Source organism: Dysidea avara, chromosome 6 (assembly GCF_963678975.1).
Source record: "Dysidea avara chromosome 6, odDysAvar1.4, whole genome shotgun sequence".
NCBI classification, from domain to species: domain Eukaryota; kingdom Metazoa; phylum Porifera; class Demospongiae; order Dictyoceratida; family Dysideidae; genus Dysidea; species Dysidea avara.
Window position 1 is genome coordinate 1,298,173 of NC_089277.1, and position 17,325 is coordinate 1,315,497.

Genomic DNA, 17,325 nt, shown 5'->3' on the forward strand with positions numbered 1-17,325 from the left:
AATCAACAATAGAGATGTCTTCTGTAAACTTTGAGTCTTGATCTTACTTGCTATTATGATATCATTGTATTCTTGTTGCATGATTGTTGAACTTGTGTATTGTCACGTACACTACTGGCTTTGTGGAAAATGTTATGTGATTAGCATTAGGAAAAAGAGTAGGCAATGTAGAGCTTGGTGCAGTGGAAGGATGGATAGCTAGGTAAATAAATGTATTATATATATGAGCACATATGTGTAAATTAATCCTCTATAAATGGTGGCGGTTACCACTATTCCCACCCCAGCAACCAACATGTTAAATGTAATTTATTGTATCACAATAAATTGAAGCTTATACATGTTGTGTAATGATGTATGATAAACTAATGTAGAAACATAACTATGTATAACACAACTCAAAATGTTGCAGTATATATAAAAACAGCACTACACTAATTAGTTATAAAGTGTTTGTGAAGTCTTCTAGCTTGATGGTCCTATGGAGTACAGCAGTCATGATACAATGAATATTGTATTAACTATTATAGGAAATGCAATAATGAGTAACTTATTATTTATTTATTTAGGCTTTACAGCACAAGTTCTGAAGGTCTGTAGGACACTGGTCGCAGCTATCATACAGGTTAACAATAATGTGTGATTTCATATGCTAGGGAAATGCACTGGTCTAATGGTTACTGGTTTTTGAACACTGAAATGGAATATGAAGTAGTCACAACACTGATTTTAGCAATATGTATGGAATAGCAACTGGTTTGTGCAGTGACAGTTGAGCTAACACTAATAATATTATTATCTGCAACAAAGCACGCAAAGAAAAACTGGCTAACATGTTGATACAGCTTCAATTGTTTTGTTAATTTACTACTGGCACCAAGTGATTTTGAGGCCATATAACACCGATCGAAATACAAACATATGTATGTATCTACTTTACATCTGTCAAAATAATTATTGATTTTTGAGTAAAGATTTTTGTATGTGTTGGCTATACTTCATTTTATTACATGATAGTACTGTCTGAGGTGTTATAGCACAATATTCTGACTATCCAGTCAGTTTAGTAGTTTGGAATTATATTTCAGAAGGCTCTGTCTCACATATCAATGGTGTAAGGCCTGGTTTCCTAGAGTTACAGCTAATTGGTCGTTAAATAGAAAAGGATACTAAGCACGTGCGCACATACGCATGCGCAAGGAATCCTTATAAAATTTGCCATGCTTTCACACCTTTGGCCTTTTTTCTAGCTCGCTAGTATTGGTTGTTTGTTGTTAATCGCTCTTCGTGATTTTTTTATCTCTACGTTATTAGTGATGTCTGACGATACTTCTTCTATACTCGCCTCGATGCAGGAGTCGCTTCGACGAATGGAGGAGAAGTTGTCTAACGTATCCGCCGACGTGGAGAATTTGAAGAATCCCCAAATGGCGGCACAGCTGCCTGGGAATGAGAATCCTGGCCTGGTACACAGTACCTCACTGGCACAAAGTGCCACGCTGCCAGGAGGCTCTGACAACTTTCTTACCACGGGACTTACGTGGTCTGAAAGAATGGAACTCGAGTCGGAGGAGGAAAACCCCAACTAGTCTCAGAAACCAGCGGAGACCGCCAGTTATGACAAGATCTGCATAACTCCGGTGCTGGAATCTACCGAGGAGTTCCTAAAGACTGCCTTCTCTCCAATGGAGAATAAGGATCGTCGGCAACTCCGGCATCAGTTCATTGTGCCGAATACGCCGTTTACCACCTAGCCCCACCTGGACAAGATGATTGCTGGTGAATGCTCAAAGAGCACTAAAGCCAATGACAGTCTCTTTTCCGACATCCAAGCACATTTCTTGGATGCTGTGGGACCCCTGACAGGGATAATAGAGGCAATCAATGGTGGCAAACAGCTTGCCATTGAAGATGTGGACAGTGCGGTGAAGGCTGCCCTCACCCTTCTGGGGAATGCCTCTCACCGGTGCACATCAATACGGAGGCAGGGCGTCCTCCAAGACTACAACAAGGATTTGGTATCCTATGCTGCAGAGTCTGATGAGCTGTTCTCCTCAGCAATGAAAACACTCCTTGGACCAGCCTTCCCAGAGAAAGCTGCAACTCATCTCCGTCAGATGAAGACGCTGAGGGACTCAAAGGCATCAAGTGTAGTGCAGAAGCAACAGGGTTTTCAGAGGGCCCCCTCGCATTACCATCAGCGAGGGGGCAGGTCCTACAACCTCCAGAGACGCCACCAACCTTACTCCAGAGGCGGGAAAGGTCAGGGAGCATTTCAGAAGACCAACAAATGACTAGAACTTCATGCACACACTCTTATATCATCAAAAGAATGTGTCAACCATATAATTACTCACCTTTTACGAAAAGGTTTCGCAAAGCCACAGACAGCACAGCTGTCACTATGGGTGGCACAGAGATTAAGTCACTTTCACAGCAATTGGAAAGTGTTGACTACAGACAAATGGGTTCTGGACTGTGTACAGGGTTTCTTAATCCCATTCACAAGTCCACCGGTTCAAGAACATCAGCCAAACCCTCCTATATACTCTGCAGAACAAAGCTCACTGATTCTAGCAGAGGTGAACAAACTATTAGAAAAGGGGGCAATTACCCTATTAAAACATCCCTTAGACAACAAGGGTTTTTACTCAACCCTCTTCCTTGTCCCCAAGAAAGGGGGCCAGATGAGGCCAGTCATAAACCTCAAGAAGCTGAACGAATGGGTGGTACCCCAGCACTTCAAAATGGAGGGCATGGGGACACTCAAGGAGCTACTGAGGGTGAACGATTGGATGGTGAAGGTGGACCTCAAAGATGCCTACTTCACAATTCCGATACACATGGACCATCAACCTTACCTGAGGTTTATAGTAGGACAAGAACATTACCAGTTCACGTGCCTACCTTTCGGTCTATCATGTGCACCATGGGCATTCACGAAAGTGATGAAGCCAGTGGCAATTTTTCTTCGTGCCATGGGGGTGAGAATGATAGTCTACATAGACGACATTCTAGTGATGGCAGACACAGCAGCTCAGGTGAAGAGCCACCTGGAAGTGCTGATGTTCTTGTTGACAGGTCTGGGGTTTGTCATCAACGTTCCGAAGTCTGTAACCACCCCAACCCAGCAGATAGAGTTCCTGGGCCTGAAAGTAGACCCTACCTCGCTACGGCTGAGCCTACCAAGAGAGAAACTCCATCACATAAGGATGGAGGTCAGTCAGCACCTACAGAGGTCACAGGTGACAGCCCTACAGGTACCTCAGCTGATAAGGAAGCTGCATGCGGCTTCACAGGCAGTCCTTCCTGCCCCTCTATTTTACCGGTCACTACAAGCAGACCTACACAGGGTCCTGAACCACACCAACCAGAACTACAACATGGTACTGTCGCTGCCAACTCAGGCCAGAGAGGAGCTAACCTGGTGGCAGGAGAAGCTCACTCACTGGAATGGCAAAGCCCTGCTGTGCAGACAGCAGACTATGATCATCACCTCAAATGCCTCTCTCCAGGGCTGGGGGGCAGTCTGCAATGGCACAAGGACAGGGGGTCCATGGGGCCAACCAGAGCAGGGGATGCACATAAACTGCCTAGAGCTACTGGCTGCAACCCTGGCAGTGAAGACATTCCTGAAGGGCCATTCGGAAATGTCAGTGCTATTGCAGCTGGACAACCAGACAGCTGTAGCATACATCAACAACATGGGGGGTACAGTGTCCTCCCAGCTGACGGACCTCGCCAAAGCCCTGTGGATGTGGGCTCTGTCCAAAGACATCATCCTGGCTGCAGAGTACATACCAGGGGTAGTGAATGTTGTGGCGGATGCCGAGTCCAGGTCAATGCAGGACAGAACAGACTGGAAACTTCACCCAAAGTTGTTCCAAGAGATCAACCAGAAGTGGGGACCACTGCAAGTGAATCTATTTGCATCTCGCCTATCCACCCAACTACCTCGCTACTTAAGTTGGAGACCAGACCCATTGGCAGAGGCAACGAATGCATTCAGCCAGAGATGGGAAACATTCAAAGGCTTTGCGAACCCTCCATGGTGCTTAGTAGGCAGAGTTCTGTCTCAAGTGCAGCAACAGCAAGCCCAGGTAATACTGGTGGCCCCAGTGTGGAAGGGCCAGCCGTGGTATCCTGTTCTGTTGGAAATGCTGTACGACTATCCACAGCAACTTCCTCGCACATTGAGCCTATTCCAACAGACATCCGATGCCAGTCGGATGGATCTGGTACCCCAGCTAGCCGTATGGCCTATCTCCGGCAGGAGTTTGGAGGTGGAAACCTTTCAGAAGCAGCTAAAGAACTCCTACTCGCTTCCTGGAGAAGCAAAACATCTAAAGCCTATGACTCACACTTTAAGAAATGGTTGGGCTGGTGTACTGAACGGGGTCTCGATCCTGTTTCAGGACCCATTTCAGATGTAGCCAATTTCTTGGCTGATTTGAATGCACAGCGTTACCAAACAAGTTCTCTAAATGCTTATAGGTCTGCCATATCCAGTGTACATGACAGAGTGGATGATATGGATGTGGGCAAGCATCCACTTGTGGCCAGGGTCCTGAAAGGAGCCTTCCATGCCAGGCCACCTCTCCCACGTTATACTACTACTTGGAATGTTCAAGTACTGTTAGATTGCATCTCAAAGTGGGGTGACACTCATTCACTCTCCTTGAAGTTACTGACATACAAACTAGTCATGCTGATGGCTTTAGTTAGGCCATCACGTTCGGCAGATCTAGCATCTCTAACCATAAGTAAGTGCCAATTCAAACCAGAGGGAGTTTCCTTTTTGCCCTCTGATCTGGCAAAGCAGTCTAGACAGGGTAAACCTTTAACTGATATATTTTTTGCTACCTTTCCTGGGAACAAAGAACTGTGTCCAGTAGAGACTCTTCGTCGCTACCAGACAGTAACATCTCCTTTGAGGAAGGAGTTTGATCAACTCTTTGTGGCCACAGTGAAACCTCACAAACCAGTAGCACCTTGTACAATTGTCCGGTGGCTAAAGGAAGTGCTAAAACTATCAGGTATTGATGTTAGTATTTTTACAGCTCACTCTACGAGGAGTGCATCGGCATCAGCTGCTGCAGATTCTGGAGTGACAACAAGTGACATCCTGAAGGCTGCAGACTGGAGTACAGAGTCAGTGTTCAGAAAATTCTATTATCGCCCTACCTGGAACCCTTCATATGGCCGGGCTGTGCTGTCGTCAACAAGTAGTGAGACCTAAAATATTAATTTTTGTGTGGGTGTGTGCTCATGCTTAACACATTTACTTGACTTCACCATGTTTTTGAGCTACAAATAACACCATTGATATGTGGGACAGAGCCTTCTGAAATATAATTTCCAAATGGCTCAGATCACGAAGTGATTGCATGCTATTTGGAATTATATGAAGAAGGTGAAGTCGAGCATATCAATGGTCCCACCCACCCATGCCCTATTCTGACATACATCTGGCTCACTGTCAAAAGGCCAAAGGTGTGAAAGCATGGCAAATTTTATAAGGATTCCTTGTGCATGCGTATGTGCGCACGCGCTTAGTATCCTTTTCTATTTAACGACCAACTAGCTGTAACTCTAGGAAACCAGGCCTTACACCATTGATATGCTCGACTTCACCTTCTTCATATAATCCCAAATAGCATGCAATCACTTCGTGATCTGAGCCATTTGGAAATTATGTGGAATATATAGATGTGCTATTTAAACTATCCACATTAACAGTGTTCGCTAATTACTGTAGGACTGGGAAATGATCTGTATTAACCTACAGATGTTGGAGATGTAGTCATTAAATTGTGGAGATGTGTCTTCATACAAAATAAAAAAATTAAAGTAAAATTAATCAAAGAAAGTTGTTTACTAAATTTAATGATGGTCAGTGGTACTGTATGTTTAATATGACACTTGAATTTGTTACTTGCTACTGTAACAGTGTCCTACTGTCATTCAAACATGTAAAGCAATTTGTGTTACTCATCACTATATTGTATTGTACATTGAACTGCATCCAAAATAGGGATAAAGTAATTTAAAAATTTGCAAATAGGGTACATCATGAAACCATATAAGCATCCACCCTTACCTATTTTCTTAGCCATTGCACGCTGAATTAAATCATCACTGTTTTCCAATATCTTAACAAAGCTAGAGTAGATCTCTGTCATATCAAGCTCTAGACTATAGATCAACACTTTGTCAAGAAAATACTGCATCCCATCAGTCTCCAACTTTTCAGCCTTAATTCTCCTTTTTTGTTCTTCTGTTATCACTTTCTTGCTGAAAAGCTGTGGCAGCATAGAATTTATTGGCAGCTTGGTCAGCTTATCATAGACATCTTTAAGCTTCTGTGCTGTCTTGGCACAATCAATGGCACAATCAATGGCACCTGTATACAAAAGAATGTATAGAACTGTCTCATGTTCTGGTTACTATCTAGCAAGCATAAAACTGCAACTTAAAGTGCAGTGGTGGAGGAAGTAGTTGATGGGACTGACTGGAGTATAGAGTCTCTGGCAGCAGGGGGTCTGGGGGTGTAGCCCCCCTAGAAGCTGCAGCCATTTTGGCTTTCAAAATGTCTCAAAATTCACCAAATTAATTTATAGCAATTTTATAGGTACAATTTAAAGCTTTTAACTAAAACACTAACTTTTAGTCAAAAAATATTTGAAACATGCTATTTGTCAGTTAAAATTTTTTTTGGCAAAGCTTTTAGCTGTTGACTACAGGATTAATGAACATACAGTACAGCTCACGGGGAACGTCGCATGTACACGCATGACGCGCGTGACGTGCGCTCGAGTGACCCGTGTGCATGCAGCAAGGCTACAGTAATGCTCCATGATAGCTAACTTTACTCGAGAGCGTCACGCAAGACCAGACAACAGGTCTCACCTATGGCCTTGGGAGGCGGCACTGACTCAGTTCCGCCAGCTGTGAAGTCTCCTATTGCAATGCCTGTGTTGCAGCTACCGAATACTTGGTAACTTAGCTACTGACTTGACCTCGACTCTGTCACGGACTACAGTCAGTACTGTAGCTAGCAGTAGCTACTGTAAACCTAGATGGATAGTTAGTGAATTTTTCTAATTCGTATTTTCTTTATCTAGATAGTTTAAGGAATGGTCAACCGAAGTTTCAACTCCAGAAGCCAAGAAATTTCGAAGTTTAATACAGCGATACGAAGTGCTAACAGCAAAAAATCGATTTGTACATGCAGTGACAATAAACTACAGGCGTTTAATAAAACGATCATAACATACGGATGCAGTCCTCTACCAAGATGAAACTTGCACCATCGAATTCTCCATGAACAAGCAAATCCTTTGCTGGGTAAGTTTTGTCTTCCAGGCCTTTCCTACGTCCACGGGGGGACCGGCGAAGGTGAGAACGTGATAGTGAACCGCTCGTCAAACGCAAGGCAGACTAACGCTGATATCTTCTTTATCCTTGGGAGTACTGACACGAAACAAAGATTTTGGAACTCCGCTTGCTTTTGGGATCACAATGCTACCAAGGTTTTTGGTGTTATCACTTTCCTTCATTGTGAAACAAGCGCATTAGAATTTACGGACATTTTCGTTTTCGTAAATATTCATTATTCCACCCATTGCGTTCTGCGGGCCCATGCAGCGTGCGTTTATTGCATTCTACTGTATAGCTAATTAGCTAGCTAGGCTTGAACAAACATAATTATGGGACCTATCACAAATGTTTATGTGATTTAAGGGTTGTATGAAGTTACTAAACTCATGCAGTAGCGAGTGTTCTCATGTGTGGCGAGGTTCTCGCGCAGCTAGTCACGGCATATCCACGCGATATTCCACAGGTATTGTACAGTACATTGCAAAAGAATGATCCCGCGAGAAGATGCGAGCATTACTCGCATGTGTATACTCGCGACGTTACCTGTGAGCTGTACTGTATAGCATTTATAAGCAGTACAAACAGCCTATAGCCACCTGGAAACACTTGATACAGTGGTAAAACAACAAAATTAACCTTAAAGTAAGAGGTACCTCCTGCTGTAGGCAACTTCTTTTTTAAAGTAATTTTAGGAACACGTTTTTATGAAGGCCCGGACTACTCTATTGGGTTAATTGAGCATTCTATTAGAGTATATCAATCTTTCTCACGGTTTTCAGCCTCACTCCAAGAAGGATAATTTTGGCGTGTTTTGAGGGGGCTTCAGCTCCCTAGCCCCCCTCCCCTTTCTTCCGCCTATGCTAAAGTATCATTTTCTAAAGGAGTGGTCAGGTGATGGTTTCATTAAGATTAGTGCAATAGCTCTATTAGTGTATTTAGATATTATGTTCTCTCTCCAAGAGAAATTTCTATCATACCACAAGCAAAGTTTATGTAAAATCTTCAAAATTCAAATTTTTTGAAAGTAATGCGCTATAGGTACTATATACAGTATAGTGCTATATATACGGTATAGTGCTATATATACAGTATAGTGCTATATATACATTATAGGGCTAAAAAACAGTATAGTACTATAATCAATTATAGTACTATATATACAGTACAATATGGTACCACATGACATTTAATTCCTACTTAAGTCTATAAATTATTATTATAGCCAGGTATTGATAATTATAGAGATTAAACGTCCATGCACTAGTACATGCAGGTGTAGGAGACCTTCCTTGTTCAAGGGGGTGGCACTCCTATATACCCTGTACTCCGATCTTCATCCTCAGTCAAAGTGGTCAAAGTCAAAAAATAAGCCTTGACTTACACTAAAATCCGTGCTTGACTCTTGGCCAAATTCTTGCATATTTTTCATAAAATTACGTTTATGTTGCAACTCTAAAAGTGTCAATTGTGGTATACACTTTACAAACGAAGCTCGTCTTTTGACCCACTGCAAATTTCTTGCTTGACTTTTGACTTTCATTTTGACCAAGGATGAAGATTGGAGTACAGAATATATTGGAGTGCCACCACCTTGCTTGTTTCAATACTTTTTAATCCACTTTAAAAGATTCAATTTTACTTGTATAACACACTGTACATGTTTGTTTACCTTTAAAAACATAATTATAAGTGATGGACCTGCACATATCATATAAAGAAAGGATGATTCCAGACGTATATTATAATTAGGCTTGCGCCAATTATGTTAGCATAATTTTGAGGCTAGCAAAAGCATTAAGCATTATGCCAGCATAATAGGACAATTTTCAAGAATTTAAATTAAAACCTGCAATGTGCGTGCCAAAAATACTGCACAAAATGATCACACTGCACATTATAATCTTGCAGTGTTATTGTTTTTACTATTTCTTGACTGATAATTCACACTTTATGGAAATAAAATCAAGATACTCTAATAGAGCAGTCACTTACTCTAATACAGCAGACAGGAAATGTAGATATATTCTAATAAAACAATCAGCACTCAAGCATAATCTTGATTTTGAGAACATAATTTTGAGAATAATAGGCAGGATTTTTGAGCACTATTCAAAAGCATAATAGGCTATTTTCAAAGCATAGTTGGCTCAAGCCTAATTATAAAAGTAATTTTGCAACTGAATGCTTGTCCTAACTGTCAGTAACATCCATTACACTTCATTTTCAGCAAAGCTTATCCCTTTACAACAGTGCAAAAAACATCTTTACAATAAACTCAATTGCCGCATAAATATTGGCAATATACTATAGATGAATTTGGAAGCCTTTAAAGAGACACTGCAAACACTCATGCTCAAGTTTGCCATCAGATATCCACTGCCCCAAATATATAGGATGTCTCACTCTGCCATATAGGACAAGATTACTGGTATACATCAAAAGGATTGTCCCACATGTACCACCAATACACCTTAATCCAATTTGTTCATCCTATCCTTTTTATCCCATATAGGACAGGGTATACATCATAAGGATCAAAGCATATATTGTGCATACTGCAGTGTAGTGGAACCTCAGTTATCCAAACCCCCTGAGACCAGGGGTGGTCCATAATTCTGAAAGGTTCATTCTCTGTAACTGTGTATAAATAACCTTAAGAATATTATGAAAACATCACTATTATTAACCACCCCAATAGAACAGTCACTAGTCTAATAGAGCAGTCGTTTCCATAGTTCAGTTAATCAATAATCTGGATAAGTGATAACTGAAGTTCCACTGTATGTAAGTAAAATCAGAATCCCAAGTCTGGTTGAAGCAATGTCTAGCAGTGAGAAAAATAAAGTTCATCGCCTTAGCCGTTATACGTACCTGAACGTATTAGTTGGCTAGTTAGTCAGTCTATTAGCTTCAAATCTTTATCTGTAGTTTTGTAATGTTATGGAAACATTGTGTAAAATTTTCAGATCAATAACATGCTGGCAGGTCACATTACAATCAAAGAATTGAATGCATGCGGAAGCCTGGTTTGGTCAAATTCAGTTACATACACACACACACACACACACACACACACACACACGCACACACACACACACACACACACACACATATTATAGAAGATAACAAAAATTAAAATTTCATAGCTACCAATAGCTATACCTCATCAATAATGCCAAGACACTGTGAAGGTATTTTGAGTGTTGTTTCTGGTCAATATTATATTTTCTGTGAGAGAGTGCAAACCTCCATGACTAATATACACTACTATAACACAAACCTCCATGCCTAATATACACTACTACAACACAAACCTCCATGCCTAATATACACTACTACAACACAAACCTCCATGCCTAATATACACTACTACAACACAAACCTCCATGCCTAATATACACTACTACATCACAAACCTCCATGCCTAATATACACTACTACAACACAACCTCCATGCCTAATATACACTACTACAACACAAACCTCCATGCCTAATATACACTACTACAACACAACCTCCATGCCTAATATACACTACTACAACACAACCTCCATGCCTAATATACACTACTACAACACAACCTCCATGCCTAATATACACTACTACATCACAAACCTCCATGCCTAATATACACTACTACAACACAAACCTCCATGCCTAATATACACTACTACAACACAACCTCCATGCCTAATATACACTACTACAACACAACCTCCATGCCTAATATACACTACTACAACACAACCTCCATGCCTAATATACACTACTACAACACAACCTCCATGCCTAATATACACTACTACAACACAACCTCCATGCCTAATATACACTACTACAACACAACCTCCATGCCTAATATACACTACTACAACACAACCTCCATGCCTAATATACACTACTACAACACAACCTCCATGCCTAATATACACTACTACAACACAACCTCCATGCCTAATATACACTACTACAACACAACCTCCATGCCTAATATACACTACTACAACACAAACCTCCATGCCTAATATACACTACTACAACACAAACCTCCATGCCTAATATACACTACTACAACACAAACCTCCATGCCTAATATACACTACTACATTACAAACCTCCATGCCTAATATACACTACTACAACACAACCTCCATGCCTAATATACACTACTACAACACAAACCTCCATGCCTAATATACACTACTACAACACAAACCTCCATGCCTAATATACACTACTACAACACAACCTCCATGCCTAATATACACTACTACAACACAACCTCCATGCCTAATATACACTACTACAACACAACCTCCATGCCTAATATACACTACTACAACACAAACCTCCATGCCTAATATACACTACTACAACACAACCTCCATGCCTAATATACACTACTACAACACAAACCTCCATGCCTAATATACACTACTACAACACAAACCTCCATGCCTAATATACACTACTACAACACAAACCTCCATGCCTAATATACACTACTACATCACAAACCTCCATGCCTAATATACACTACTACAACACAACCTCCATGCCTAATATACACTACTACAACACAAACCTCCATGCCCTCTGATATACACTACTACAACACAAACCTCCATGCCTAATATACACTACTACAACACAACCTCCATGCCTAATATACACTACTACAACACAAACCTCCATGCCTAATATACACTACTACAACACAACCTCCATGCCTAATATACACTACTACAACACAAACCTCCATGCCTAATATACACTACTACAACACAAACCTCCATGCCTAATATACACTACTACATCACAAACCTCCATGCCTAATATACACTACTACAACACAACCTCCATGCCTAATATACACTACTACAACACAACCTCCATGCCTAATATACACTACTACAACACAACCTCCATGCCTAATATACACTACTACAACACAAACCTCCATGCCTAATATACACTACTACAACACAACCTCCATGCCTAATATACACTACTACAACACAAACCTCCATGCCTAATATACACTACTACAACACAAACCTCCATGCCTAATATACACTACTACAACACAAACCTCCATGCCTAATATACACTACTACATCACAAACCTCCATGCCTAATATACACTACTACAACACAACCTCCATGCCTAATATACACTACTACAACACAAACCTCCATGCCCTCTGATATACACTACTACAACACAAACCTCCATGCCTAATATACACTACTACAACACAACCTCCATGCCTAATATACACTACTACAACACAAACCTCCATGCCTAATATACACTACTACAACACAACCTCCATGCCTAATATACACTACTACAACACAAACCTCCATGCCTAATATACACTACTACAACACAAACCTCCATGCCTAATATACACTACTACAACACAACCTCCATGCCTAATATACACTACTACAACACAAACCTCCATGCCTAATATACACTACTACATCACAAACCTCCATGCCTAATATACACTACTACAACACAAACCTCCATGCCTAATATACACTACTACATCACAAACCTCCATGCCTAATATACACTACTACAACACAACCTCCATGCCTAATATACACTACTACAACACAAACCTCCATGCCTAATATACACTACTACATTACAAACCTCCATGCCTAATATACACTACTACAACACAAACCTCCATGCCTAATATACACTACTACAACACAACCTCCATGCCTAATATACACTACTACAACACAACCTCCATGCCTAATATACACTACTACAACACAAACCTCCATGCCTAATATACACTACTACAACACAACCTCCATGCCTAATATACACTACTACAACACAAACCTCCATGCCTAATATACACTACTACAACACAAACCTCCATGCCTAATATACACTACTACAACACAAACCTCCATGCCTAATATACACTACTACATCACAAACCTCCATGCCTAATATACACTACTACAACACAACCTCCATGCCTAATATACACTACTACAACACAAACCTCCATGCCCTCTGATATACACTACTACAACACAAACCTCCATGCCTAATATACACTACTACAACACAACCTCCATGCCTAATATACACTACTACAACACAAACCTCCATGCCTAATATACACTACTACAACACAACCTCCATGCCTAATATACACTACTACAACACAAACCTCCATGCCTAATATACACTACTACATCACAAACCTCCATGCCTAATATACACTACTACAACACAAACCTCCATGCCTAATATACACTACTACAACACAAACCTCCATGCCTAATATACACTACTACAACACAAACCTCCATGCCTAATATACACTACTACAACACAAACCTCCATGCCCTCTGATATACACTACTACAACACAAACCTCCATGCCTAATATACACTACTACAACACAAACCTCCATGCCTAATATACACTACTACAACACAAACCTCCATGCCTAATATACACTACTACAACACAAACCTCCATGCCTAATATACACTACTACATCACAAACCTCCATGCCTAATATACACTACTACAACACAAACCTCCATGCCTAATATACACTACTACAACACAAACCTCCATGCCCTCTGATATACACTACTACAACACAAACCTCCATGCCTAATATACACTACTACATCACAAACCTCCATGCCTAATATACACTACTACAACACAACCTCCATGCCTAATATACACTACTACAACACAAACCTCCATGCCCTCTGATATACACTACTACAACACAAACCTCCATGCCTAATATACACTACTACAACACAAACCTCCATGCCTAATATACACTACTACAACACAAACCTCCATGCCTAATATACACTACTACAACACAAACCTCCATGCCTAATATACACTACTACAACACAACCTCCATGCCTAATATACACTACTACAACACAACCTCCATGCCTAAATATACACTACTACAACACAAACCTCCATGCCTAATATACACTACTACAACACAAACCTCCATGCCTAATATACACTACTACAACACAAACCTCCATGCCTAATATACACTACTACAACACAAACCTCCATGCCTAATATACACTACTACAACACAACCTCCATGCCTAATATACACTACTACAACACAAACCTCCATGCCTAATATACACTACTACAACACAAACCTCCATGCCTAATATACACTACTACAACACAACCTCCATGCCTAATATACACTACTACAACACAACCTCCATGCCTAATATACACTACTACAACACAAACCTCCATGCCTAATATACACTACTACAACACAAACCTCCATGCCTAATATACACTACTACAACACAAACCTCCATGCCTAATATACACTACTACAACACAAACCTCCATGCCTAATATACACTACTACAACACAAACCTCCATGCCTAATATACACTACTACAACACAAACCTCCATGCCTAATATACACTACTACAACACAAACCTCCATGCCTAATATACACTACTACAACACAAACCTCCATGCCTAATATACACTACTACAACACAAACCTCCATGCCTAATATACACTACTACAACACAAACCTCCATGCCTAATATACACTACTACACAAACCTCCATGCCTAATATACACTACTACAACACAACCTCCATGCCTAATATACACTACTACAACACAAACCTCCATGCCCTCTGATATACACTACTACAACACAAACCTCCATGCCTAATATACACTACTACAACACAAACCTCCATGCCTAATATACACTACTACAACACAAACCTCCATGCCTAATATACACTACTACAACACAAACCTCCATGCCCTCTGATATACACTACTACGAACACAAACCTCCATGCCTAATATACACTACTACAACACAAACCTCCATGCCTAATATACACTACTACAACACAAACCTCCATGCCTAATATACACTACTACAACACAAACCTCCATGCCCTCTGATATACACTACTACAACACAAACCTCCATGCCTAATATACACTACTACAACACAAACCTCCATGCCTAATATACACTACTACAACACAAACCTCCATGCCTAATATACACTACTACAACACAAACCTCCATGCCTAATATACACTACTACAACACAAACCTCCATGCCTAATATACACTACTACAACACAACCTCCATGCCTAATATACACTACTACATCACAAACCTCCATGCCTAATATACACTACTACAACACAACCTCCATGCCTAATATACACTACTACAACACAAACCTCCATGCCTAATATACACTACTACAACACAACCTCCATGCCTAATATACACTACTACAACACAACCTCCATGCCTAATATACACTACTACAACACAAACCTCCATGCCTAATATACACTACTACAACACAAACCTCCATGCCTAATATACACTACTACAACACAACCTCCATGCCTAATATACACTACTACAACACAAACCTCCATGCCTAATATACACTACTACAACACAACCTCCATGCCTAATATACACTACTACAACACAAACCTCCATGCCTAATATACACTACTACAACACAAACCTCCATGCCTAATATACACTACTACAACACAAACCTCCATGCCTAATATACACTACTACAACACAACCTCCATGCCTAATATACACTACTACAACACAAACCTCCATGCCCTCTGATATACACTACTACAACACAAACCTCCATGCCTAATATACACTACTACAACACAACCTCCATGCCTAATATACACTACTACAACACAACCTCCATGCCTAATATACACTACTACAACACAACCTCCATGCCTAATATACACTACTACAACACAACCTCCATGCCTAATATACACTACTACAACACAATCCTCCATGCCTAATATACACTACTACAACACAAACCTCCATGCCTAATATACACTACTACAACACAACCTCCATGCCTAATATACACTACTACAACACAACCTCCATGCCTAATATACACTACTACAACACAACCTCCATGCCTAATATACACTACTACAACACAAACCTCCATGCCTAATATACACTACTACATCACAAACCTCCATGCCTAATATACACTACTACAACACAACCTCCATGCCTAATATACACTACTACAACACAAACCTCCATGCCCTCTGATATACACTACTACAACACAAACCTCCATGCCTAATATACACTACTACAACACAAACCTCCATGCCCTCTGATATACACCACTACAACACAAACCTCCATGCCCTCTGATATACACTACTACAACACAAACCTCCATGCCTAATATACACTACTACAACACAAACCTCCATGCCTAATATACACTACTACAACACAAACCTCCATGCCTAATATACACTACTACATACCATTTTGCGTTGATGAGGTATGCATGGGTTTGCTGGTCATACTGTAATTATGTTATTATACAAAATAGCAGAAAAAAAGTGTAAGGAAAATTTATGCAATTACAACACAGCTAGGGATTATAATAAAGGTAGGCTTCCATACCTGCAGATATACTAACGGACATATTATTCCTAATAATATATACTGAAGTATAAGGATTACAGTAAATGTCCAATAGTATAATATTATCTACAGGTGTAGGCATCTTTCCTTGTTTCACTACACATTACTTCTATATGATTCCTATTTGAACTTTAATTCTTAATGTTCATATACTTATGATTAGCTATACATGGTTTCCAGAACTCTGTACAGCATATAAAAATTTGAATGAATGAGTGCAATATGTACCATATGTGACCGTATTAGTGAAAGGGGTCTTCCATGCATATTCTATTTACCAACTCTGACAATTCATAATGTTAGGTTAGAAGATTTCAATGGCTTAAAATTTGGTCAGCAGTCAGCAAAGCATACAGTAGATTAATGTGTGGAGA

At 40.3% G+C, this 17,325-nt stretch overlaps 1 protein-coding gene across 1 annotated transcript in view; it reads right to left on the bottom strand.

The window, feature by feature from the left end:
• Positions 1-298: 298 nt before the first annotated feature.
• LOC136258543 (uncharacterized) overlaps positions 299-17,325 on the bottom strand; it is a 90,952-nt gene continuing 73,925 nt past the window's right edge. The window contains exons 7-8 of the mRNA XM_066051858.1: positions 6,101-6,403; positions 299-479 (exon numbers count right to left, since the gene is read on the bottom strand). Of these exons, the coding sequence (XP_065907930.1) occupies positions 466-479; positions 6,101-6,403 (317 nt within the window). The 3' untranslated portion in view covers positions 299-465. The remainder of the gene's footprint in view (positions 480-6,100; positions 6,404-17,325) is intronic.